Source organism: Heliangelus exortis, chromosome 2 (assembly GCF_036169615.1).
Source record: "Heliangelus exortis chromosome 2, bHelExo1.hap1, whole genome shotgun sequence".
Taxonomy (NCBI): domain Eukaryota; kingdom Metazoa; phylum Chordata; class Aves; order Apodiformes; family Trochilidae; genus Heliangelus; species Heliangelus exortis.
The window spans coordinates 150,959,738-150,985,975 of NC_092423.1; the positions used below are offsets into that span (position 1 = coordinate 150,959,738).

A 26,238-nucleotide genomic window follows, 5' to 3' on the forward strand; every position below is an offset into this window, starting at 1 on the left:
TCTCCAGAGCCCTTTCCAAGCCCCCCCAGTGCCCGAGTGCAGGAGGAGCCCCTCACCCTGGTGCCAGGCACTACTCACACATGTTGAGCTGTCTCACAAAGCTTGCCATGTTGTTGTGTTTGAAGTACTTTGGCAGCACCTCCTTGGCAAACTGCCCCTGGTCAAACACGTGGAAGCTGTTCCCACTCTGTTGAGAAACCAAAAAGAAAATATTTACTGATCAGATCAGGCAGGAGGGAGGAGGAGCCCCCCCTGTCCTCTGGGGGCCACCAGTGATGTCCCTAAGTCCTGGGAACAACATCAACAATTTGGTTTGGGGGAAGCTGAGAGGGGCAGGGGGAAAGGTTCCCAGCTGCAGGAGGGGAGAGGGGAGGGAGAAATCCTTTGGGGTGAGGGTGCTGAGCCCCTGGGTGCCCAGGTTGCCCCCAGAAGCTGTGGCTGCCCCATCCCTGGCAGTGTTGAAGGTTGGATGGGGCTTGGAGCCCCCTGGGCTGGGGGAGGGGTCCCTGACCATGGCAGGGGGGGCACTGGGGGGGATTTAAGGTCCCTTCCCACTCAAACCAGTCTGGGATCTGGTGACCCTGTGCAGCTCCCATGGACAGAGCTGAGGGAAACTCCTGATGAGGTCAGAGCTGCCCCTGGAGCTGCAGCTCATTCCCAGGAATTCCCTGCAGTCCCTGGATCCCATTCCCTCAGGCTCAGCCCAGGAGAATTCCAGGTTCCTGAGGGCTCTGGAGGAGCAGGAAGGAGGTGCTGGAAACCTGGGAGAGCCAGGAGAGCCCCTCAGGGATCCAATCCCAGAGCAGGAGGTGGCAGAGGGGCCACCCAGGGACTCCTCACCTCTTCCCTTTGGTTTTCCTGTCCCCATCCTCAGAGGATGAGGTGGGAATGGTCACCAGGGACCCAGAGGAGGCTCAGCCAAAGGGAAGGAAGCTCAGGGAGGTGATGGAGTCTCCATCCCTGGAGACAATTCCAACCCCCTGGACACCCCCCAGGGGATCTCCAAGGTCCCTTCCAAGCCCTGGCACTGATCCTGTGCCCTGCTGAGGTTGGGCTGGGTCTGAAGATCCCCACCTGGAAAGCAGTGGTGCCAATTCCAGGTGGGATTCCTGGGGCAGCTCCCTGGGATGAGGCAGCAGGGATGGGAGAAGAGGTTGAGCTGCTCCCTGGGGCTGTGGCACTGCAGGACTGGGCTCAGGAACCTGGAATTCTCCTGGGCTGAGCCTGAGGGAATGGGATCCAGGGACTGCAGGGAGTTCCTGGGGCTGCAGCTCCAGGGGCAGCTCTGACCTCATCAGGAGTTCAGCTGCACAGGGTCACCAGGGCTCAGGGCTTGGGGTCTTTCCCAGCCTTGGGGACTCCATGGCAAACATTCCCAACGTGGGGAATCAAAGCACAGGAAGAGGGAGGGATGGGAGGAACCAGAGCTGGGCCAAGGGGACATCAGCAGAGCTCTCACTGCCCTGACTGCTGCCCCCAGCCTCACACCAGGAGCCCAGCCCAGCTCCATGGGGCCCTTTTTCCAGCCTGGTTTCCATCCACACCGAGCAGGAATTCCCTGGGACACAGGAAGGTTCCTGTCCCATGGCCAAATCCCTCTGCTCCTCCTGGGAATGTCCCCACAGAGCAGGAGCTGGACCTGGGGAGGTGCTCAGGGGATGTTGTGCTGGGGAAGCACCCAGAGACCCAAAAAGGGGTGGTGGGGGGGGCAGGGCCAGAGCCCCCACCCCATGGGATGGAGCTCCAGAGCCCCAACCCCCCCCTTCACACCATGAGAAGCATTTTGGGATGAAACCAGGAGCCCAGAAACCACCCAGGTGCTGGGATGTGACCCAGGGAGGGGATTGAGACCCCCCTGGGGTAAAGCTGTGTCCAGAGCTGCTGGAGCCAGTGCAGAGGAGGCCCTGGAGCTGCTGGGAGGGCTGGAGCAGCTCTGCTCTGGAGCCAGGCTGAGAGAGTTGGGGGTGTTGAGGCTGGAGAAGAGAAGGATCCCATGGGGAGACCTTGGAGCAGCTTCCAGGTCCTGAAGGGGCTCCAGGAAAGCTGGGGAGGGATTTGGGACAAGGGCCTGGAGGGATGGGAGCCTCCCAGGGGGAAGGGTTTGCAGCTGGGAGAGGGGAGATGGAGAGGAGATCTTGGGCAGGGAGGGAGGAAGGGAGGGAGAAATTGTTTGGGGTGAGGGTGCTGAGCCCCTGGGTGCCCAGGTTGCCCCCAGAAGCTGTGGCTGCCCCATCCCTGGCAGTGTTGAAGGTTGGATGGGGCTTGGAGCCCCCTGGGCTGGGGGAGGTGTGGATGAACTCCAGGGTTAGAAAAATCAGATTATTTTGGTTGGAAAAGAGAGACCTTGGAGATCATGGAGTCCAACCAGGACCCCAACCCTGCCCAAGGCCACCCCCACCCCATGTCCCTCATCCCCACATCCCCAGGGGTTTCTCTGAAACCCCCCCAGGGATGATGGGGACTCCAGCCCTGCCCTGGGCAGCCTGGGCCAGGCCCTGACAACCCTTTCCAGGGAGAAATTCTTCCCCAGCTCCAACCTAAACCTCCCCTGGCACCACTTGAGTTGTGCCAAAAGTTCCTCTTGGCCCATCCCTTGTTCCTTGGGAGCAGAGCCCGACCCCCCCTGGCTCCAACCTCCTCTCAGGGGGTTGCAGAGAGCCAGAAGGTCTCCCCTCAGCCTCCTCTGCTCCAGGATCAACACCCCCAGGGCCCTCAGCTGCTCCTCACAACTTCTCCAGACCCTTCTCCTTCTGCTCCAGGCCCTTCCCCACCTCCATTCCCTTCTCTGGACACCCCCAGCCCCTCCAGGGCCCTTTTCTCACCCCAAGCTGCCCCCAGGATCCTCCTCAGGATGGGGTTCACCCCATGGTCACCCCCAGAGCTGCTCCCTGGTGACCAAAGCTGAGGAGCAGGGAGCTGGGGCAGCTCCTGGGGTGGAACCTCCCTGCAGGAGATGGAGAAGCTCAGCAGGAACCTTTCCCTTCCCCCCCTTTTCCCCCCTTTTCCCCCCAGCAGATCCTTCTCCCCCAGCTGGGGCTGCCCCAGGGCAGGGCAGTCACAGCCCAACCCCACAGAGGTTGATCCCTGAGGATCAGAGTTGTCCCTGAGGGATATTTGGGAATCCTGGAGCCCTCCCCAGCCCCGGGGCAGCAGCCAAAAGCTTTTTGTGCAGGGGGAGAGGGGGGGAACTTTTGTGCAGAGGTTTTATTCCTCCTTGCAAGGTTTTTGGGTGGGGAATGTGAGCTCCAGGGCTCTGAATCCACTGCCCTGGGGGGCACAGAGCTCCTGGAACACCCCCCCCACTTCTCCCTGTGCTCCCACACTTTGGTTTCAGCCCCAAAAGTTTTCACAGCAAACCCAAAACCTCCCCCCAGGGCGACCTTCAGGAAGGAGGAGGGGGGAGGATGCTGCTGGTGTTCCCAGGCCCTCACAAAGGAATATTTCCTCACCACAAAGTTTTAGCATAAAAAAAAAAAACCCAAAACCCCAAGTGGTGGCAGGGGAGGTGCCGAGGTGCTGGCTCTGGAGCTGTTTGCTCCCTGGGGATGACTTGCAAAGCAGGGAGGTATCAGCAGCACCCAGCTGGGCCCTGGCCTTTTATCTCCTCCCAGCAGATAAGGGAAGAGCTGGGGCTGGGGGGGTGCAGGGAGGCTCAGGGGGGGAGGAGAAACACTCCCAGCACCTTCCTGCTTTTTATTTTGCTCCTGATCTGCCAGGGCTTCTCTCCCCCTGGGCAGCAGCTCCTCCTGCACCCGGGCTGAGGGGCCTGCAGAGCTCTCCCCAAAGCTTCCCCTCCAGTCCCAGACTTGGGAGGGGGGGTGGGAGGGACCTCAAATTCCCCCCAGTGCCCCCCCTGCCATGGTCAGGGACCCCTCCCCCAGCCCAGGGGGCTCCAAGCCCCATCCAACCTTACAATAAGCTGAGTTTGGGTTCCCAGGTGGCTTGGGACCCCTCTGGAAAGGACAGATCAGGGCTGGGCTTGGGCACTGCTCAAAAATCCAGATAAGGGAGCAAATCCACCCAGGATGTGCTTGGGTTTGGGGTTGGGAAGGAGACAGCAGAGTCCTGGCAATGGGGTCTTGTTGAGGGGGGGCCTGGGGGGCTCTGCAGCACCCATGGGTGGAGCTGAAGGGGCTCAGGAGTGGGGGTTTGGGGTGCTCAGAGAGCTCTCACTGAATCCCAGGCTGGTTTGGGGTGGAAGGGACCTCAAATCCCCCCCCAGTGCCACCCCTGCCATGGCCAGGGACCCCTCCCCCAGCCCAGGGGGCTCCAAGCCCCATCCAACCTTCAACACTGCCAGGGATGGGGCAGCCACAGCTTCTGGGGGCAACCTGGGGCTGAGGGCCCTCCCAGGGAGGAATTTCAGCTCCAAACCCCAAGTGAAAGTGCCCCTGGAAAGCAAAAAAAACCAACCCAGCAAACCATAAAAACAGAGCTATTGCTCCAGTAAGACAAAACCTCCCCAAGCAGTAAAAAAAAATGAGGGTAAAAAGGGGATTTAGCAACCTTAAAAAGAGTTAAAAAAAACCAGAAGGGAGGTTTTGGCGAGAGGGGAAGGAGAAGATTCTTTGCCATGGCAACAGCCTGGCCTGAGAGAGGCTTTCGGGCCTGCAATTAGGCAGAAGAGGTCATCGCCCCCTGAGGGACCGAGCTAACGAGGGGAAAGAGGGAAAAGCCGCAATTAACTCGGCCGAGAAGCCACGGACACGCGTGGGCCGAGGCCTCGGGGCCGCGGTTCCCGGCAGCGGGGATTCCCCCGCGCAGCCCGGGGGGGGCCTCGGCCTCTTCGTCGCCTTCCCCGCGGGACTCACCGGGCTCCAGCAGATCAGCGAATCCGTCTCGGGATCTTCCACCAGGGTCCAAAGCTTGGTGAGGAAAGCGGGGACGTTGTTCCCGCCTCCCACGGCCGCCGCTCCGGGCCCTTCCATGGCGCCCCGCAGGCCCCGAGCTGAGGGGCAGGGAAAGGGAGGTGGGGGGGGGGTGTTTAAGCCGCCGTTTTATCGCTTTTCCCTCCCCTTCGCTGGTTCCTTCGCGGCCGGGGGGTGACAAGAGGCGTCGTGGGGAAGGTTTGTGGGGGTTTAGAGGCGGCGGGAGCGGCGGGGGAAGGGCCGGGAGGCGGCGTGCGCACTGACACCCCCGGGGCCCTGCATGGCCGCCGCCATCTTGGGCGCCTCACGGACCGGGCCCCTCCCAGCCCGGCAGCGCGGAGCAGGCAGCGCGCATGCGCGAGCCGCGGACCCCGCCCCCAAGAAGGACGGGCCAATCAGAACGCTCTCCCGCCGAGAGCGACACGCCCACTCCGCCGCCTCCGCCAATCGGAACGCGGCAAACGGGAGCACCGCCCACCTCACCGCTGGCGCCGCGCCCACCGCGCGTCAGGGCCGACGCTAGGCCACGCCCACCAACAATGGTGGCCACGCCCACAACGCTCGTTCCCGCCCCGGGCTTGTAGGCCACGCCCCCTCGGAGGAGGCCACGCCCCTCCCCGAGTGAGCAAACATTCCCGCAGATGAGGCCACGCCCCCGTCCCTTGAGGCCACGCCCCCTGTCCCTTGAGGCCACGCCCACCGGACCATACCCAAAACATCTGGTTCATAGGCCACGCCCCCCGGCTCAGAATCCACGCCCCTCGGCTCTGAGGCCACGCCCCTTCAGCGTTAAGCTGAGCTCTCTCCGCCAATCAGAGTGCGGCCCCACCGCGACCTCTGCCAATCAGGATGAGCACACAACTCCCCCTCCCCCCTCCCTTGCCCGAAGCTGAGGCCACGCCCCCTCGGGGCAAAGCCACGCCCACCAACCAAGGAAAAATAGACAGGACACGCCCCCAGCGACAGAAGCCACGCCCACTGTCCTCTCTGCCACGCTCCCTTCCACCAATGAGGAAACGCCTGTAGGTTGGAGGCCACACCCCCGTCACTGAGGCCACGCCCCCTCTCCTCTATGGACTCCAACCAACCAATCAGAACAAGTCCTCGAGGCGCAGACCACGCCCCTCCCGCTTCTGAGGCCACGCCCACTCCCTGGTGAGGACGCGGCGCCCTCTCCCCGCTGAGGCCACGCCCCCTCCCCTCTATACCCACCAACCAGCCAATCAGAACACGGCCCGGGGGCTCAGACCACGCCCCTTGGCTCGGAGACCACGCCCACTTCCGCATCGGGCTGCTTCCGGGTTCTGAGGCCACGCCCCCTTATCTCCGTCCTCACCCATCAGCCAATCAGAACACGGCCCCGAGGCCCAGACCACGCCCCCTCCGCGCGGAGGAACAGGAAGCGCGAGGGCGCCGTGACCTTTGACCCCCATCCGGTGGGCGGGGCCGGCGCACGCGGAGCCTGCGGACGGAGCCATGGAGGAGGTGGGGGGGGGGGGGGGCGGCGGGAACCCCCGGGAAAGGGGGGGGAGGGGTTGCCATGGCAACGCCCAGTGAGGCCTGGCTGGGCCTGGGCCTGGGGCTGGGGCTGGGAATGGGCCTGGCGGGGTTCGGTTTGGGCTCTGCCCGGTTCCGGTCGGGGTCTGACAGCCCTGGGGGGGGGTCCTGCAGAACCTGTGGGGGGCCTGGCCTGGTTCGGCCCAGTCCTGACTGGGTTCTGGTGGGGATCTGACAACATGGGAGGGGGGAGTGGTCCCAGTTGGTCCCAGTTGGGTGCTGACAGAGCAGGGGGGTCCCAGTTGGGTCCCAGTTGGGTCCTGGCAGAGCAGGGGGGCTCCCAGTTGGGTCCCAGTTGGGTCCTGGCAGAGCAGGGGGGGTCCCAGTTGGGTCCCAGTTGGGTCCTGGCAGAGCAGGGGGGGTCCCAGTTGGGTCCCAGTTGGGTCCTGGCAGAGCAGGGGGGGTCCCAGTTGGTCCCAGTTGGGTGCTGGCAGAGTGGGGGGGTCCCATTTGGGGTCCCAGTTGGGTGCTGGCAGAGCAGGGGGGGCTCCCAGTTGGGTCCCAGTTGGGTCCTGGCAGAGCAGGGGGGTCCCAGTTGGGTCCCAGTTGGGTGCTGGCAGAGCAGGGGGGTCCCAGTTGGGTCCCAGTTGGGTGCTGGCAGAGCAGGGAGGGTCCTGGTTAGGTCCCAGTAGAGGCCCAGTTGGGTCCTGGCCCATTTGGGGTCTCAATTGGGTGCTGGCAGAGCAGGGGGGGTCCCAGTAAGGGGGTCCCAGTTGGGTGCTGGCAGAGCAGGGGGGGTCCCAGTTGGGTCCCAGTTGGGTCCTGGCAGAGCAGGGGGGGTCCCAGTTGGTCCCAGTTGGGTGCTGGCAGAGTGGGGGGGTCCCATTTGGGGTCCCAGTTGGGTGCTGGCAGAGCAGGGGGGGCTCCCAGTTGGGTCCCAGTTGGGTCCTGGCAGAGCAGGGGGGTCCCAGTTGGGTCCCAGTTGGGTGCTGGCAGAGCAGGGGGGTCCCAGTTGGGTCCCAGTTGGGTGCTGGCAGAGCAGGGAGGGTCCTGGTTAGGTCCCAGTAGAGGCCCAGTTGGGTCCTGGCCCATTTGGGGTCTCAATTGGGTGCTGGCAGAGCAGGGGGGGTCCCAGTAAGGGGGTCCCAGTTGGGTCCTGGCAGAGCAGGGGGGGCTCCCAGTTGGGTCCGAGTTGGGTCCTGGCAGAGCAGGGGGGCTCCCAGTTGGGTCCCAGTTGGGTCCTGGCAGAGCAGGGAGGGTCCTGGTTGGGTCCCAGTAGAGGCCCAGTTGGGTCCTGGCCCATTTGGGGTCTCAATTGGGTTCTGGCAGAGTGGGGGGGTCCCAGTTGGTCCCAGTTGGGTCCTGGCAGAGCAGGGGGTGCTCCCAGTTGGTCCCAGTTGGGTCCTGGCAGAGCAGGGGGGCTCCCAGTTGGTCCCAGTTGGGTCCTGGCAGAGCAGGGGGGGCTCCCAGTTGGTCCCAGTTGGGTCCTGGCAGAGCAGGGGGGCTCCCAGTTGGGTCCCAGTTGGGTTCTGGCAGAGCAGGGGGGCTCCCAGTTGGGTCCCAGTTGGGTTCTGGCAGAGCAGGGGGGCTCCCAGTTGGGTCCCAGTTGGGTGCTGGCAGAGCAGGGAGGGCTCCCAGTTGGTCCCAGTTGGGTCCTGACAGAGCAGGAGGGCTCCCAGTTGGGTCCCAGTTGGGTCCTGGCAGAGCAGGGGGTGCTCCCAGTTGGGTCCCAGTTGGGTCCTGGCAGAGCAGGGGGGCTCCCAGTTGGTCCCAGTTGGGTGCTGGCAGAACAGGGGGGCTCCCAGTTGGTCCCAGTTGGGTGTTGGCAGAGCAGGGGGGGCTCCCAGTTGGTCCCAGTTGGGTCCTGGCAGAGTGGGGGGGCTCCCAGTTGGGTCCTGGCAGAGCAGGGGGGGCTCCCATTTGGGGTCCCAGTTGGGTCCTGGCAGTGCAGGGAGGGCTCCCAGTTGGTCCCAGTTGGGTCCTGACAGAGCAGGGGGGGTCCCAGTTGGGTCCTGGCAGAGCAGGGGGGTCCCAGTTGGGTCCCAGTTGGGTCCTGACAGAGCAGGGGGGTCCCAGTTGGGTCCCAGTTGGGTTCTGGCAGAGCAGGGGGGGTCCTGGCTGGGTCCCAGTAGAGGCCCAGTTGGGTCCTGGCCCATTTGGGGTCTCAGTTGGGTGCTGGCAGAGTGGGGGAGGTCCCAGTAAGGGGGTCCCAGTTGGGTCCTGGCAGAGCAGGGGGGCTCCCAGTTGGTCCCAGTTGGGTCCTGGCAGAGCAGGGGGGGTCCTGGCTGGGTCCCAGTAGAGGCCCAGTTGGGTCCTGGCCCATTTGGGGTCTCAATTGGGTTCTGGCAGAGTGGGGGGGTCCCAGTAAGGGGGTCCCAGTAAAGGGGTCCCAATTGGGTCCTGGCCCATTTCGGGTCCCAGTTGGGTTCTGGCAGAGCAGGGGTGGCTCCCAGTTGGTCCCAGTTGGGTCCTTGCAGAGCAGGGGGGGCTCCCAGTTGGGTCCTGGCAGAGCAGGGGAGGTCCCAGTAAGGGGGTCCCAGTTGGGTCCCTCTGTCATTGGGGGTCCCTCTGTCACTGGGGGTCCCAGTAAGGGGGTCCCCAGGGGTCCCTCTGTCCCCGGGGGTCCCAGTAAGGGGGTCCCCAGGGGTCCCTCTGTCCCTGGGGGTCCCAGTAAGGGGGTCCCAGTAAGGGGGTCCCTGTGCTGATCCCCCCTCTTTTTCCCTTCCAGCCCCATCCCGAGGGGGAGGTCCCGGAGCTGAGGGACACGGAGAGCGAGGAGGGGGCCGGGAGCTGCTGCTGGGGGCGGGGGGACTCGGGCACCGGGAGCTCCTCAGGGGGGGAGGAGGAGCCCCCCAGCCCCCCAGCACCCCCCCAGACACAGGTGAGGCCTTTGGGGTCTCTGTGGCCACCCTCGTGGGCCCCGTGGTTGCCACGGGGGTGTCCCTGGGGCTGCTGTGGGGACCCCCCCGTGGGCAGCGTTGGGGTCACCCCCTTGCTTGGCTTGGTGGTGGCCACGTGGCTACTGTTGGGTCCCCCGTGGCCAGCGGGTCGGTGGCCCTGTGGCCAGCACTGAGGTCCCTGTGGTTGCCATGTTGGGTCCCCTGTGGCCACTGGTGGCCCCCATCATGTGAGGGACCCCATAGCTCAGGTCCCTGTGGCCACCAGTGGGGTCCCTGTGGCCAGCAGGTCAGTGGCCCTGTGGCTCCTGCTGCTGGGGAGCCCTGTGGCCAGCACTGAGGTGCCTGTGGTTGCCATGTTGGGGTCCCTGTGGCCACTGGTGGCCCCCATCATGTGGGGGACCCCATAGTCCCTGTGGCCACCAGTGGGGTCCCCATGGCCAGCGGGTCGGTGGCCCTGTGGCCAGCACTGAGGTCCCTGTGGCCACTGGTGGCCCCCATCATGTGAGGGACCCCGTAGCCCAGGTCCCTGTGGCCACCAGTGGGGTCCCTGTGGTTGCCCAGACCTGGGGAGGGGGGGTCCCTGGGGGGAGGGTCTGTGGCCACCAGCAGCAGCCTGGCTGGTGCCACCACTGGGGTGGCAACAGGGGCAGGGATTGTCCCCCCACACCTGGGGGCAGAAAAGGGACGTGGAGCCACCACGTGTCACCTCCTGGGGTCACAGGAAGGACCCTGGGGACACGGGAAGGACCCTGGGGACACTGTCACCCCCTGGGGACACAGGAAGGACCCTGGGGACATTGTCACCCCCTGGGGTCACTGTCACCCCCTGGGGACACGGGAAGGACCCTGGGGACATGGGAAGGACCCTGGGGACACTGTCACCCCCTGGGGACACTGTCACCTCCTGGGGTCACTGTCACCCTGTGGGGTCACTGTCACCCCCTGGGGACACAGGAAGGACCCTGGGGACATTGTCACCCCCTGGGGTCACTGTCACCCCCTTGGGGACACGGGAAGGACCCTGGGGACACGGGAAGGACCCTGGACCCAAAGCAACCCCAAGGCCTTGGAACCTCCTGGCCCTCTTTTTCTCCCTGATGGGGAGATGCTCATGGTTGGGGTGGGACTGGAGCCACCAAGTGTCACCTCCTGAGGCCACTGTCACCTCCTGAGGCCACTGTCACCTCCTGGGGTCACTGTCACCTCCTGGGGTCACTGTCACCTCCTGAGGCCACTGTCACCTCCTGAGGCCACTGTCACCTCCTGGGGTCACTGTCACCTCCTGGGGTCACTGTCACCTCCTGAGGCCACTGTCACCTCCTGAGGCCACTGTCACCTCCTGAGGCCACTGCCACCTGACGGGGCCAGGACCCCAACGTGGGGACCCGGGAGCCTCTCCAGTGTCTGAGGGAAAAGAGGAGAAAGGAAACGCCGTCCTCGAGAAGCCCCAAACTCCTGGAACAACCCCTTCTCTTCCCCCTGCCCGCCCTCTTTTTTAATTTTTTTTTTAATTTTTTTGGGGGGAATATTTTGGATCCAAGGTTTGGGGGCCACTTCACCTCCTGCTCCTGGGCCTTCCCCCCTCTCCCTGCCCTCAGCCCGAGGTGCTCGCAGCTCGCTGCTCCCCCGGGGCACCTTCGGGGTTTGCTGTTGGCTTTCCTGGGGCTGTTTTTCCAATTATTTCACTCAATCCTCACGGATCCTCCCCCTTCCCCCCCCCCCCACACCCCTCCAGCTCCGAGGGGGAGCGGGAGGAAGAGCAGAATCTCTTTTCCAGGGAAGGGGCTGGGGCGGGTTGGGCACCCGGGCAGGAGGTCAGGGAGTGGGCGATGGGGCTCTGGGGGCTCTCGGGTTCCTCTTCCCTGAGGAGGGAGCTGAGGTCCTGCCCTGGCTCTTCCCCCTCCTCAGGGGGCAGAATCTGTCCCCTGCCCAGGGGGGGATGTGGGATTCAGGAGTTTGGGGTGATCCGAGCAAGGGGTTCAGCTCTGCAGGAGGGAGGTTGGGGATGGAACCATGAATCCTGGAATCCCAGAATTGGCTGGGCTGGAAGGGACCTCAGAGCTCATCAAGTCCAACCCTTGCTCCACTCCCCCCGTGGTTCCCAGCCCATGGCACTGAGTGCCACATCCAGGCTCTTTGGAAATATCTCCAGGGATGGAGAATCCACCCCTTCCCTGGGCAGCCCATTCCAAGGTCTGATCACCCTCTCTGCAAAGAATTCTTTCCTAATATCCAACCTAAACCTCCCCTAGCAGAGCTGAAGCTCTGCCAGGGGAGGTTTAGGTTGGATATTAGGAAAAAATTCTTTAGTCCATGCCCTCTTGTCCCACTGATATCCACCCAACCCCCCCTGGCTCCAACCTCCTTTCAGGGAGTTGGAGAGAGTGATGAGGTCTCCCCTGAGCCTCCTCTTCTCCAGCCTCAACACCCCCAGCTCCCTCAGCCCTTCCTCACAGGAATTCTGCTGGATCCCTTCACCTCCTTTGGGCCTCCATCTCCTTCCTGACTTTCGGGGCCCAGAACTGGACACAGGACTCAAGCTGTGGCCTCCCCAGGGGCAGAATCCCTTCCCTGGGCCTGCTGGCCACACTCTTCCTCATCCAGGATTCCATTGGGATTCTTGGCCACCTGGGCACACTGCTGGCTCCTGGGCACCTTCCAGCTCCCTCTCTGCCACTCTGTGCCCCATGGAGCTCCCCATGGGGTTCTTGTGGCCAAAATTCAGGACCTGGCACTTGGAATGTTGAACCTCATCCCGTTGGGATCAGCCCAACTCTCCAACCTCCTTTCAGGGAGTTGTAGAGAGTGATGAGGTCTCCCCTGAGCCTCCTCTTCTCCAGCCTCAACACCCCCAGCTCCCTCAGCCCTTCCTCACAGGACTTGTGCTGGATCCCTTCACAGCCTCCTTGCTCTTCTCTGGACCTGCTCCAGCACCTCAATCTCCTTCCTGAGCTGAGGGGCCCAGAACTGGACACAGGACTCAAGCTGTGGCCTCCCCAGGGCTGAGCACAGGGGCAGAATCCCTTCCCTGGACCTGCTGGCCACGCTGTTCCTGAGCCAGCCCAGGATGCCATTGGCCTTCTTGGCCACCTGGGATCCTCTCCCCCAAGCTCCTCACCATGCCCAGGGACACCTCTCATCCAGCCCAGGTTGCTCCAAGCCTCCTCCAACCTGGGCTTGAACCCCTCCAGGGAGGGGGCAGCCACAGCTTCTCTGGGCAATCTGTTCCAGAGTCTCAGCACCCTCCTGCTGAAGAACTTCTTCCTAAGCTCCAGGCTCAGCCTCTTCTCCTTCAGTTGGAAACCATCTCCCCGTGTCCTGTCACTGGACACTCTGATGAAAAGTCCCTCTGCAGCCTTCCTGGAGGTTCCCTTCAGGGACTGGGGGGCAGCTCTAAGGTCCCCCTGGAGTCTTCTCTTCTCCAGGCTGAACAATCCCAGCTCCTCAGCCTCTCCTGGGAGCAGAGCTGCTCCATCCAGCCCCTGGATCATCTTTGTGGCCTCCTCTGGACTGGTTCCAACAGATCTCTGTCCTTCTGCTGCTGGGGACCCCAGAGCTGGGTGCAGTGTTCTTGGTGGGGTCTCAGAGGAGCAGAGCAGAGGGGGACAAGCACCTCTCTTGACCTTCTGGCCAGGCTCCTCTTGATGCCTCCCAGGTTAGGGTTGCCCTGAGCCCCAGGAGCACCCTGAGAGCTCCTCTTGAGCTTCTGCTCACCCAGCACCCCCAGACCCTTCTCTGGGGGCTGCTCTGCCCCCAGTGCTCCCACCACTCTTGGGGGTGAGCTCAGGGGGTGTTTTAGGGGGGGTTCCCCCCTCGGGATGACGTTGCCAGCTCAGGGCTGTGTCTGCAGCCTCCTGCTCCCCTGTTACCTGCTCAGGTCTCTTGCAGAGAGGTTCAGAGGGGCTCCAGCTGTGCCCCATTTCCCTCCAGCCCCCCCAGTAACTTCAGGCTGATGGTTGTGGGCTCCCCCCAAGCTTTGTCCTGAGCTGCAGAGGTGGTGGAGGCCAGGAGGGGGTTGGAGCTTTGGGGAAGTTTGGTGCTGGGAAGGGCTCGTCCTGGTGCTGCCATCGTGGCAGGGACCAGGAACCTCCTGGGGTTGTCCTGGGTCTGCTGGGTCAGTCCCTGAGGAACCAGGTTCTGGGATCTCTTGGGGATCTCCTGGGATCTGGCCCCAGAGGGACCTGGGTGGGCTGGAGAAGGTGGTGGCAAGGGGCATCTGGAGTGTCCAGGGGTGATCCAGGGGAGGTCCTGGAGCTGGGATGGAATAACCCCGTGGGATGGGATGGGCAGGGGACAACCTGGCAGCCACGAGTGTCCTGAGCAGCACCAACCCCATCTCTGGGGCCATCCGAACCTCCAGGCCCAGTCTGGGCTCCCCAGCCCAACCCTGAGAGACAGGAATGGGTCCAGTGGGGGGCACCAGGATGGTTGGGATTGGGGCGTGGGACATGAGGAGGGTGCTGAGGGACACAGGTTGGTGGTGGCCTTGGCACTGCTGGGCTGGTGGCTGCTCTGCAGGGGGTTCTGGACAGTTTGGGTCCATGGGTGAGGTTCTGCAGGGGGTTCTGGACAGTTTGGGTCCATGGGTGAGGTTCTGCAGAGGGTTCTGGTCAGTTTGGGTCCATGGGTGAGGTTCTGCAGGGGGTTCTGGTCAGTTTGGGTCCATGGGTGAGGTTCTACAGAGGGTTCTGGTCAGTTTGGGTCCATGGGTGAGGTTCTGCAGGGGGTTCTGGTCAGTTTGGGTCCATGGGGTGAGGTTCTACAGAGGGTTCTGGTCAGTTTGGGTCCATGGGTGAGGTTCTGCAGGGGGTTCTGGTCAGTTTGGGTCCATGGGTGAGGTTCTGCAGGGGGTTCTGGTCAGTTTGGGTCCATGGGTGAAGTTCTGCAGGTTCTGGTCAGTTTGGGTCCATGGGCCAACTCCCCAGTTCTCTCCAACCCAACCACTCCATCATTCCATGGATCTCTTCAGAACCTCCCAGGAAGTTCCTGGGCTCTCCGGGGCTCCTCTCAGTGTCCCCGGGTCCTGCCCAGGTCCATTTGGGTCGTTCCTCAGCTCCCAGGAGAAGCTTCTCCCTCTCCTCCTCTCCTGATCCCTCTCCTCTTGGGATGGGTCTGGAAGTGCCGGGGCTGTGGGAGCTGCAGAGGGAGGATGGGTGTGATCCAGGGACAGTCCCTGGGGCAGCTCAGCTGCCTCCTCCTCCTCCTGCTTTTGTCTCTCTTCTCCTTTCCTTCCTCCTGCTCCTCTCTCTCTCTCTGTCTCTCTTTCTCTCTTTCACTTTCTTTTTCCTTTTCTTTCTCTTTCTCTTTCTTTCTTTCTCTTCTCCTTCTCCTTCTCCTTCTCCTTCTCCTTCTCCTTCTCCTTCTCCTTCTCCTTCTCCTTCTCCTTCTCCTTCTCCTTCTCCTTCTCCTTCTCCTTCTCCTTCTCCTTCTCCTTCTCCTTCTCCTTCTCCTTCTCCTTCTCCTTCTCCTTCTCCTTCTCCTTCTCCTTCTCCTTCTCCTTCTCCTTCTCCTTCTCCTTCTCCTTCTCCTTCTCCTCCTCCTCCTCCTCCTCCTCCTCCTCCTCCTCCTCCTCCTCCTCCTTCTCCTTCTCCTTCTCCTTCTCCTTCTCCTTCTCCTTCTCCTTCTCCTTCTCCTTCTCCTTCTCCTTCTCCTCCTCCTCCTCCTCCTCCTCCTCCTTCTCCTTCTTCTTCTCCTTCTCCTTCTCCTTCTCCTTCTCCTTCTCCTTCTCCTTCTCTCTTCCTCTTCCTCTTCCTCTTCCTTCCTCTTCCTCTTCCTCTTCCTCTTCCTCTTCCTCTTCCTCTTCCTCTTCCTCTTCCTCTTCCTCTTCCTCTTCCTCTTCCTCTTCCTCTTCCTCTTCCTCTTTTCCTCTTCCTCTTTTCCTCTTTTCCTCTTCCTCTTCCTCTTCCTCTTCCTCTTCCTCTTCCTCTTCTCTTTTCCTCTTTTCCTCTTCCTCTTCCTCTTCCTCTTCCTCTTCCTCTTCCTCTTCCTCTTCCTCTTCCTCTTCCTCTTTTCCTCTTTTCCTCTTTTCCTCTTTTCCTTTTCCTCTTCCTCTTCCTCTTCTCTTTTCCTCTTTTCCTCTTCCTCTTCCTCTTCCTCTTCCTCTTCCTCTTTTCCTCTTTTCCTCTTTTCCTCTTTTCCTCTTTTCCTCTTTTCCTCTTTTCCTCTTTTCCTCTTCCTCTTCCTCCTCTTCCTCCTCCTCCTCCTCCATCTCTTCCACCCCCATTCCTTCCCCTTCCCTGCTGGGTGTCCCAGGACTTTCTGGACATCCCAGTTCTCTCCAGGTTGCTCCATGGGGAGCTTTGTGGTGCCCTGGGACCCTCTGAGGTGCTGGTGGCACTTTGGGTGTCACTGCCCAGCCCAGGGCTCTGCTGGGACGGGCACGAATCCCACAACATCCTCATCCCTTTTTTGGGTTTATTTTCCTCTCTTTCAGGGCAAGGGGGCTCCCAGGAAGAGCAAAGTCTTCCCAGAGGATTCCTCACGGAAGGACAATGAGGCCCAGGATGAGTACGAGGAAGACAGCTCGGATGAAGAGGTAGGAGCTCTGCCTCCTGAGGGGCTGCGTGGGCTGTGGGGAGGTTTTGGGTCTCTGGGGAGGTTTCTGGTCTCTGGGGAGGTTTTTGGTCTTTTTGGAGGTTTTTGGTCTCTGTGGAGGTTTTGGTCTTTGTGGAGGTTTTTGGTCTCTGGAGGTTTTTGGTCTTTGTGGAGGTTTTTGGTCTCTGTGGAGGTTTTTGGTCTTTTTGGAGGTTTTTGGTCTTTGTGGAGGTTTTTGGTCTTTGTGGAGGTTTTTGGTCTCTGTGGAGGTTTTTGGTCTTTTTGGAGGTTTTTGGTCTTTGTGGAGGTTTTTGGTCTTTGTGGAGGTTTTTGGTCTCTGTGGAGGTTTTTGGTCTTTGTGCTGGGTTTTGGTCTTTGTGGAAGTTTTTGGTCTTTGTGGAAGTTTCTGGTCTCTGTGGAGGTTTTTGGTCTCTGTGCTGGGTTTTGTTTTCTGTGAAGGTTTTTGGTCTTTGTGGAGGTTTTTGGTCCCTGTGGAGGTTTTTGGTCTCTGTGGAGGTTTTTGGTCTCTGTGCTGGGTTTTGTTTTCTGTGAAGGTTTTTGGTCTTTGTGGAGGTTTTTGGTCCCTGTGGAGGTTTTTGGTCTCTGTGGAGGTTTTTGGTCTCTGTGCTGGGTTTTGTTTTCTGTGAAGGTTTTTGGTCCCTGTGGAGGTTTTTGGTCCCTGAAAGGTTTTTGGTCTCTGTGGAGGTTTTTGGTCCCTGAAAGGTTTTTGGTCTCTGTGGAGGTTTTTGGTCCCTGAAAGGTTTTTGGTCTCTGTGGAGGTTTTTGGCCTTTGTGGAGGTTTTTGGTCTTTGTGGAGGTTTTTGTCCTTTGTGGAGGTTTTTGGTCTCTGTGCTGGGTTTTGTTTTCTGTGAAGGTTTTTGGTCTTTGTGGAGGTTTTTGGTCTCTGTGGAGGTTTTTGGTCCCTGAAAGGTTTTTGGTCTCTGGGAAGGTTTTTGGTCTCTGGGAAGGTTTTTGGTCTTTGTGGAGGTTTTTGGTCCCTGTGGAGGTTTTTGGTCCCTGTGGAGGTTTTTGGTCTCTGTGGAGGTTTTTGGTCCCTGTGGAGGTTTTTGGTCCCTGTGGAGGTTTTTGGTCCCTGTGGAGGTTTTTGGTCCCTGAAAGGTTTTTGGTCCCTGTGGTGGCTTCTGGGGGAGGTTGAGGAGGAGCAGTGTGGTCCAGCCCCGTTTCCTGTGATGGGGAATTGGACAAAGAGCCCCTTGGAGCAGCCCAGAGGCGCCGGGGTTGGGCTCTGAAGGAGGCTCCTGGTCAGGACTCATCCCTTGGAGCAGCTTTAAGGAATCTCCCATCCACCTGGGAAGGAGGAACCTCCCCTCCCACCCGTGCTGGGAGTCCCACGACCTGGGCTCTGGGCTCAGGGGGTTCCTGAGGGGTTTTCAGCCTTTTGGGAGGTGTCTGAGCTCCAGCTGTGACCATTGTGGGGCTCTGCCCTGAAAACCAGTTTGGGTTTCTGGGAAAAGATTGGAACCTGGTGGTGTGGAAGGGAGCTGGGACCCCTGGCAGATGCCTCCAGGGCTTGGTTGTTGCAGACAAACTTCGTGGCTGTTGTTAATGGTCTGCTAAATCAATTAATGGGGTTGGTGGAGAGCTCCAGGGCTGGGCCAGAGGGGCTGCCAAGGCTTGTGGGGGTGTTTGGATCTGATCCTGGGGCTTGAGGTCCACCTGAAAGGGTGAGCTGGGCAGCTCCAGCCAGAACTTGGAGAAATGCTTGGAGAAGCCTCCTGGGTGCTGGGTGGGTGGAATATTCCAGGCTGTCACCTCCTGAACCACTCACTGAGAAGGAACAGAGGAGAAAATCCTGCGTGGTCAGGAAGGTGAAGAGGCAGCTGGGGCCTCCTGGAGGTGTCTGAGCAAGGGGCTCCAGCAGCTCGGGCTCTGAGGAGGAATTCCCATGGCCCCAGCTCAGAGCAAGGAGCTCCCATGGCTCAGACACTGAGCTCCAGCTTGGGATGAGGAGCTCCAGCAGCTCCAGCTCTGGATGAGGAGCTCCAGCAGCTCCAGCTCAGGATGAGGAGCTCCAGCAGCTCCAGCTCTGGATGAGGAGCTCCAGCAGCTCCAGCTTGGGATGAGGAGCTCCAGCAGCTCCAGCTCAGGATGAGGAGCTCCAGCAGCTCCAGCTCAGGATGAGGAGCTCCAGCAGTGGATCCACGGGGTGTCTGCGTGCATGGAAGCTCAGGGGGGACAGTGGGGACATGAGGAGCAGCAGCAGCAACGTTGTCCTGGGGCTCAGGGTGGGTTTCTCTTTGGCATCTGGGGTGGATCAGAGGGTTCAGGCTGGGTTCTGTGGGGCTTTCAGGGGTGGATCTGCTCCTCTGTGGGTCCTGGGGGAGGTGGGGGCAGGGTTTGGTCCCCACTGGGTTTTCTGGTCCTGTTTTGGGAAATGATTTAGTGGTGTAGGACTGGTGGCTGGACTGAATGATCCTGGAGGTTCTTTCCAACCATGATGGTTGGTTGGGAGGAGAAGGGACTGGGGAGAGCCCTGAGGAGAAGGAGCTGGGGGTGGGGGGGATGGAGCTGAAGCTGAACGTGAGCCCAGACCCCAAGAGTGTCCCTCAGGAGAAGCCCAGAGAGGTGCTGAGGGGAGGGGATTCTCCTCCCCTGCTCTGCTGAGACCCCCCTGGAGTCCTGTGCCCAGTTCTGGGGAATCCACCACAGAATCACTGAGCTTGGGAAAGATCCTTCAAGATCCTGGAGTCCAACCCTGACCCCATCCCCACCCCATGTCCCTCATCCCCACATCCCCAGGGGTTTCTCTGAAACCCCCCCAGGGATGATGGGGACTCCAGCCCTGCCCTGGGCAGCCTGGGCCAGGCCCTGACAACCCTTTCCAGGGAGAAATTCTTCCCCAGCTCCAACCTAAACCTCCCCTGGCACCACTTGAGTTGTGCCAAAAGTTCCTCTTGGCCCATCCCTTGTTCCTTGGGAGCAGAGCCCGACCCCCCCTGGCTCCAACCTCCTCTCAGGGGGTTGCAGAGAGCCAGAAGGTCTCCCCTCAGCCTCCTCTGCTCCAGGATCAACACCCCCAGGGCCCTCAGCTGCTCCTCACAACTTCTCCAGACCCTTCTCCTTCTGCTCCAGGCCCTTCCCCACCTCCATTCCCTTCTCTGGACACCCCCAGCCCCTCCAGGGCTCTTTTCTCACCCAAAACTGATCCCAGAGGCCGGGGGATGTCCCAGAGCCCAGGGGATGTCCCAGAGCTCAGGGGATGTCCCAGAGCCCAAGGGATGTCCCAGAGCTCAGGGGATGTCCCAGAGCCTGGGGATGTCCCAGAGCTCAGGGGATGTCCCAGAGCAGAGCCCAAGGGATGTCCCAGAGCCTGGGGATGTCCTGGCTGCCACTCAGGGGCTCTCAGCTCGTGCTCTGCCTCCTCCTGCACGTGGGCTGGAGAAGCTCTTGAAGGAAAATCAAACCCAGGCCGGCTCTGCCCCCGTCTTTAGCACCTCCTGGATTTCTGCTCCCGCTCTCCTCGGCAGCCGCCGCCGTTCTGCTCCTGGCCACCTGCCCGGGAAGGGGGGGGAACTTCATCTCCCCCAGACCAGAGACACAACAAAACCCACTGGGGTTTTCCTGGACGGGCCCAGAGCCCCCACCTCGTGTGTTGGGACCTTTCCCCCTCCGGCTCCACCGCTCAGATCTCCACCTGGGGCATCAGCAGAGGAGTGGGGGAGCCCATCCTCACCAACCCCCCCCATTTCAACATCTCCTTGGCCACTTTCCCTACCCCCTTGGCCACCTTCCCCACCCCCTTGGCCACCTTCCCCACCCCCTTGGGCACCTTCCCCATCTCCTTGGCCACCTTCCCCATCTCCTTGGCCACTTTCCCCATCTCCTTGGCCATTTTCTCCCTCCCCTTGGCCATTTTCTCCCTCCCCTTGGCCACCTTCCCCATCCCCTCGGCCACGTCGGGGAGATGAATGGCCGTGAGCCGCCGGGGCTGTCAGGGCCTCGCTGGGGAGGAAGCAGTTTGGGGGCTCTGGTTTGGTTCTGTTTCCTCCCTCAATGACTATTCCAGATGTCAGGGGATAATGGATGGGGGAGCGTTGAGTGCTCCTCGCTGCGCCCGACGGCTCTTTCCAAGCCCACTTCCCCTCCTCCGCAACGCAGCTGACCCGGGCTTGGAGGTGGTTTTGGGGAAGGGGAGGGGGGGGTCTGGCTGGCTGGGCTGAGGGAGCTCTTCTTTCAGTAGCTGATTAGCCAAGAGAGAGAGAGAGAGAAAGGGAAAAAAAAAAAAAAAAAAGCATAGAATGAAAAAAAATCCCCAAACCCCAAAGCCCCGCGGAACGCAGCGCTGGCAGACGGCTCCTCCAAACTCATCACTCCGGCGCTTCCCGACCTGCCTGCAGCCCAGCAGATGCTCCAGGGCTTCCCACTCACCAGCTGCTTTGCAAACCTGCCCCCCGTGGTCCTGTCTGGATGGGTCTGGTGGCCCCGGAGGTGTGAATGAAGGGCCAAGGGTTTGGGCTCAGAGTGGGAAGGGCCAAGGGTTTGGATTCCAGGTGCCAGCAGGATCAGAGAGTCATGGAATGGCTTTGGGTGGAGGGGGCCTGAAGGTCGTGGAGTTCCAAACCATCCCATGGCCAGGGACACCTCCCACCAGCTCAGGTTGCTCCAAGCCCTATCCCCAACCTGCCTGGAGCCCAGCAGATGCTCCAGGGCTTCCCACTCACCTCCTGCTTTGCAGACCTCCCCCCCGTGGTCCTGTCTGGATGGGTCTGGTGGCCCCGGAGGTGTGAATGAAGGGCCAAGGGTTTGGGCTCAGAGTGGGAAGGGCCAAGGGTTTGGATTCCAGGTGCCAGCAGGATCAGAGAGTCATGGAATGGCTTTGGGTGGAGGGGGCCTGAAGGTCGTGGAGTTCCAAACCATCCCATGGCCAGGGACACCTCCCACCAGCTCAGGTTGCTCCAAGCCCTATCCCCAACCTGCCTGGAGCCCAGCAGATGCTCCAGGGCTTCCCACTCACCTCCTGCTTTGCAGACCTCCCCCCCGTGGTCCTGTCTGGATGGGTCTGGTGGCCCCGGAGGTGTGAATGAAGGGCCAAGGGTTTGGGCTCAGAGTGGGAAGGGCCAAGGGTTTGGATTCCAGGTGCCAGCAGGATCAGAGAGTCATGGAATGGCTTTGGGTGGAGGGGGCCTGAAGGTCGTGGAGTTCCAAACCACCCCATGGCCAGGGACACCTCCCACCAGCTCAGGTTGCTCCAAGCCCTATCCCCAACCTGCCTGGAGCCCAGCAGATGCTCCAGGGCTTCCCACTCACCTCCTGCTTTGCAAACCTCCCCCCCTGGTCCTGTCTGGATGGGTCTGGTGGCCCTGGAGGTGTGAATGAGGGGCCAAGGGTTTGGATTCCAGGTGCCAGCAGGATCAGAGAGTCATGGAATGGCTTGGGGTGGAGGAGGATTGAAGGTCATTGACTTCCAAACCATCCCATGGTCAGGGACCCCTCCCCCAGCCCAGGGGGCTCCAAGCCCCATCCAACCTTCAACACTGCCAGGGATGGGGCAGCCACAGCTTCTGGGGGCAACCTGGGCACCCAGGGGCTCAGCACCCTCACCCCAAACAATTTCTCCCTCCCTCCCTCCCTGCCCAAGATCTCCTCTCCATCTCCCCTCTCCCAGCTGCAAACCCTTCCCCCTGGGAGGGTCCCTTGTCACGAGGGATGGAGCTGAGCACCTTGAAGCCTGGTGAGGAGCAGCCCTTTGGGTGCTTTCCCACCATCCTGATGGGTTTGGTGTCCCCCAGGGAGGGTGCAGGGGCTCAGGGCTCCATCTCTGCCCCTGTGCCTCTCCAAAGCTCGTGGGTATCACAGAGCAGATCCCAGAGGGGCTCCAGCCCCACCTGGTGCTCCATGGCCTCCCCAGGGAAGCAGATTCCTGAATCATCCTGGTGGACAAGTGTCCCTCCTCCTGAATTCTGTGGGTTTTATTTTCCTGCCCTCTTGTGTTGAGGGGAAGATCCATCCTCGTGTCCATCCTTCCCAAAATGTGCCTCTTCCATCTTGGGGCAGGGAGCTTTGAGGTTCAAATCATAGAATCATGGAATGGGTTGGGTTGGAAAGGACCTTAAAGATCATCAAATCCAGCCCCCTGGGTGGGCAGGGACCCCTCCCCCAGCCCAGGGGGCTCCAAGCCCCATCCAACCTTCAACACTGCCAGGGATGGGGCAACCAAAACCCAGGTGAGGAGATGGCCCTAAGCCAAAGGTCACAACTCTGACCTAAAGAAGGTGGCTGAGGGGTGGCACAGGTCCCTTCCTGGCATCCCGAGGAACCGTTGCTCATGGCATCAAAATTCTCAGAACTGTGTCCAGTGCTGGAGTCCCCAGCATCAGGAGGACACAGAGCTCTGGGAAGGTGTCCAGAGGAGGCACTGAAATGCTCAGAGGGCTGAGCAGCTCCCTGGGAAGCCAGGCTGAGGGATTGGGGTTGTTCAGCCTGGAGAAGAGGAGGCTCCCAGGTGAGCTCAGAGCAACCTTCCAATATCTGAAGGGGCTACAAGAAAGCTGGGGGAGGGCTTTGGACACGGGGGGGTAGGGAGAGGAGAAGGGAAATGGGTTAAAACTTGGAGAGAAAGGGGAGATTGAGGTTGGAGATGGGGAGAAATTGTTTGGGGTGAGGGTGCTGAGCCCCTGGGTGCCCAGGTTGCCCCCAGAAGCTGTGGCTGCCCCATCCCTGGCAGTGTTGAAGGTTGGATGGGGCTTGGAGCCCCCTGGGCTGGGGGAGGGGTCCCTGACCATGGCAGGGGGGGGCACTGGGGGGGATTTGAGGTCCCTTCCCACCCAACCCATTGTGTGATGGGGTGGAAGCATCTGCTGTGGGGTTGGAAGGAGTTGGGAAGTGGCTCCAGGAAGGCTCAGGAGTGGGAAGGTTGGTGAGGGCCCATCAGTGGGGTCCTGCAGCTGCAGCTCCATGCCCCATTTCCATCCTTCCGTGTTGAAAAGGGGAAGAAAAAGCAAAAGGAGCTCCAGGAGCCAGGGAAGGGGAAGGGGGGGGGGTGGGGGGTCTGATGATTGTCTGCCTGGGGGGAATCTCCAGAGGAAGAGATCAGTGAGCAGAGGAGATTTGGTGTCGTTTGGAGGCGAAGCGGAGCTGGAGAGGACGGAACAACAGGATGGGAAGGGAGCACGGGGGGGATCTTGGAGGAGATGAAAAGGCGTCGGGTTTAAAGCTGGAATTGCAGGAGAGGGACAGACAGCTCCGTGCTGCTGGATCCTCTTACCCAGCCCTTGGCCTGGGCTCTGCTGGCCCGGAGATGCCAGAGGCTTTGCAGGCGTCGAGGTTTGCAGCTCCCGAGGCCAATAAGCAGAACATCTGGAGCCACGGAGCTTCGGGAGGAGCAAAACAAACAGAAAAGGAACCGAGGCGCTCAGAAGCTCGTGGATCAAAGCCTGGGCATTCCCTCTGGGTCCTGACCCAGCTCCTCCTCTGCCCGGGGTGCTGGGAGCCTCTGGAGCAGCTTTAGGGTGAGGGGCAAAGGGTGAGGGGGGCTCCAGGAGCCCTTCAGCTCCGGCTTGGAGCAGGGATGGAGGGATCTGTTGGCAGAGATCTCCTGTCCAGCCAGACCCAACCGCTCTTTGATCAAGTGCCACCACCCCAGGTGGTCTTCCCTGCTCATCGGGGGCTTTTTTAGGAATTCCTACGGATTTCCTGGTGGGATGGTGCAGGGACCTTGCTGGTCCGAGTGCCAGAGGTGGAAGGACCCAAAGCTCTCTCGGTGCCCCCTGCCAAGAGCTGGGAGGTTTCTGCCCAAGGCTCTGCCCATCACTTGGCCGAGCCTCAGGGCTGGGACAGAGCAGCAGCTCGGGCACCCTCTCAGGTTTCTGCAATTTGCAGCCAGAACGGAAAATTCCCGAGCGGGGAGGGTTCTGGAGGAGGCCGTGGGGTGGCCCGAGCCCCCCGGCTGCCTCCTGGGCTGGCAGGGAGGGCTGGAAAGGGTTGGAAAGAGCCGGAGCCACGCAAGCCCTTGGCCTGGGACCATCCCTGGGCTGGGGGTTTGAGCAGAGCTGGAGGTGCAGGTGGGGTTGGTGGAGGGGAAAGGCACCACTGAGCAGGGTCTGGTGCAACCTGGAAGGGAAAAAAAAAACCCACAAAAAGAAAGAAGGAAAAAAAAAAAAAAAAAAGAGTGAAAGGACTTAAATTACTCTGTCTTTTGGCTGCCCCAGACTTGATATTTAAAGCGTTTGTAAAGCAGCTCACTTGGGGCAGGAAAGACTTTTTCCTTCTGGAAGGAATGACATCACCCAATCCACTTAAACCTTCAGGTCCCTGACCCAAGGAGAGCGAGAAACCCACAACAACTTTCGGCTGATGAGTGGAAACTTTTCTTCCTCTCTTTCTTTTTTCTTCTTCTGTTTTTTTTTTTTTGGTTTTTTTTTTCATTTTTCCATTTGCTTTCCCCCTCTGCGTGCTGGGTCTGTGCTCAGCTCCCAGCCCAAGGCCAGCTGAGGGTTGTCCCAGCAGGTTCCTGCCTCTGGGGTGACCTCTGGGGAAGCTTCAGCACCTCTGCCTCTCCATCCTCCTCCTCCAGGAACCTGCTGGGTCTGCTTCATGGCAGAGAATCAGGGAAACCCAGACTGGGCTGGGGTGGAAGGGACCTTAAATCCCCCCCAGTGCCCCCCCTGCCATGGTCAGGGACCCCTCCCCCAGCCCAGGGGGCTCCAAGCCCCATCCAACCTTCAACACTGCCAGGGATGGGGCAGCCACAGCTTCTGGGGGCAACCTGGGCACCCAGGGGCTCAGCACCCTCACCCCAAACAATTTCTCCCTCCCTCTCTCCCTCCCTGCCCAAGATCTCCTCTCCATCTCCCCTCTCCCAGCTGCAAACCCTTCCCCCTGGGAGGCTCCCATCCCTCCAGGCCCTTGTCCCAAGTCCCTCCCCAGCTTTCCTGGAGCCCCTTCAGGACCTGGAAGCTGCTCCAAGGTCTCCCCATGGGATCCTTCTCTTCTCCAGCCTCAACACCCCCAACTCTCTCAGCCTGGCTCCAGAGCAGAGCTGCTCCAGCCCTCCCAGCAGCTCCAGGGCCTCCTCTGCACTGGCTCCAGCAGCTCCGTGTCCTTCTGCTGCTGGGGACCCCAGAGCTGGACACAGCTTTACCCCAGGGGGGTCTCCCCAGAGCAGAGGGGACAATCCCCTCCCTGGCCCTGCTGCTCACACTGCTGGGGGTTTGATGGCTCCTGGGCACCTTCTCCTCACCCAGCACCCCCAGGTCCCTCTCCTCAGGGATTATCTCCACTCATTCTCCTGGATTCCTCACCCAGCACCCCCAGGTCCCTCTCCTCAGGGATTATCTCCCCTCATTCTCCTGGATTCCTCACCCAGCACCCCCGGGTCCCTCTCCTCAGGGATTATCTCCACTCATTCTCCTGGGTTGGTGCTGGGGGTCACCCCAACCCACGTGCAGGACCTTGTTGGCCTTCATCCCATTGTCCAGGTCCCAGCTCTCCAGGCTCTCCAGGTCCCTCTGGATGGTGACGTCCTCCCCCTCGGTTCCCTCCAGCACCTCCGGCTCTTCTGCTCCCACCTCCCCCGGGGTTTTCTTTGGCTTTTCCCTCCCTGGCTGTGCCAGGGGTGTCAGGGAGCTGCCGGGGATGGTTCCTGGCTCTGCGGATCGATTCCTCAGTGACATTTTTAGAGCTGTTTTGGTGTGTCCCTGCCAGAGCTGCCGTCTCCTCCTGAGGGACTCCGGAGGGATCGGTGCCCGCCGGGATTCCTCCCCGCAGACGTCACTTGGGTGTTATCTGAGGAGCTGCCAGCCCAGCACCGGCTTCTCGGGGACTTGGCGAGGGAGGAGAAAGTTGTCCAGACAGTCAGGGCTGCTGGGAAGAGGGGCAAGATCCAGAAAAATCAGCCCAGGAATCCTCAGCTTGCCTGAGAGGAGGAATGTAAGGCCTGGACGGGCAACCTGGGGGCCAGCGGGGCATGGAAAGGATGATTGGGAATTTTCCTTCAGGGTTGTGTTCTCAGGAGGTTTGTAAAGTGTTTAAAAAACAACTGAAAAAAGAAAAAAAATAGGAAGGAAGAAAGCCATGAATGAACTCAACAGAATAACAAAATATTCTCCATTCTGTGCTGGGCACTGGGGAGGCCACACCTCGAGTGCTGGGGTCAGTTTTGGGTGAGAAAAGGGCCCTGGAGGGGCTGGGGGTGTCCAGAGAAGGGAATGGAGGTGGGGAAGGGCCTGGAGCAGAAGGAGAAGGGTCTGGAGAAGTTGTGAGGAGCAGCTGAGGGCCCTGGGGGTGTTGATCCTGGAGCAGAGGAGGCTGAGGGGAGACCTTCTGGCTCTCTGCAACCCCCTGAGAGGAGGTTGGAGCCAGGGGGGGTCGGGCTCTGCTCCCAAGGAACAAGGGATGGGCCAAGAGGAACTTTTGGCACAACTCAAGTGGTGCCAGGGGAGGTTTAGGTTGGAGCTGGGGAAGAATTTCTCCCTGGAAAG

At 60.9% G+C, this 26,238-nt stretch overlaps 2 protein-coding genes across 14 annotated transcripts in view; one reads left to right on the forward strand and one right to left on the reverse strand.

The window, feature by feature from the left end:
* The window catches only part of HSF1 (heat shock transcription factor 1), a 74,883-nt gene extending 69,696 nt beyond the window's left edge, over window positions 1-5,187 (reverse strand). For all 13 annotated transcript variants that reach the window (XR_011724675.1, XR_011724673.1, XR_011724677.1 and 10 more), the window contains exons 1-2: window positions 4,812-5,187; window positions 79-187 (exon numbers count right to left, since the gene is read on the reverse strand). Coding sequence is in view for 7 of the 13 variants with exons in the window: in XM_071738578.1 (XP_071594679.1) it covers window positions 79-187; window positions 4,812-4,928 (226 nt within the window). In the remaining 6 variants the exon portion in view is untranslated. The remainder of the gene's footprint in view (window positions 1-78; window positions 188-4,811) is intronic.
* A 1,068-nt stretch (window positions 5,188-6,255) lies between these two features.
* The window catches only part of BOP1 (BOP1 ribosomal biogenesis factor), a 55,430-nt gene continuing 35,447 nt past the window's right edge, over window positions 6,256-26,238 (forward strand). Inside the window, exons 1-3 of the mRNA XM_071738573.1 lie at window positions 6,256-6,353; window positions 9,094-9,246; window positions 15,699-15,800. Coding sequence (XP_071594674.1) covers window positions 6,345-6,353; window positions 9,094-9,246; window positions 15,699-15,800 — 264 coding nt within the window. The 5' untranslated portion in view covers window positions 6,256-6,344. The remainder of the gene's footprint in view (window positions 6,354-9,093; window positions 9,247-15,698; window positions 15,801-26,238) is intronic.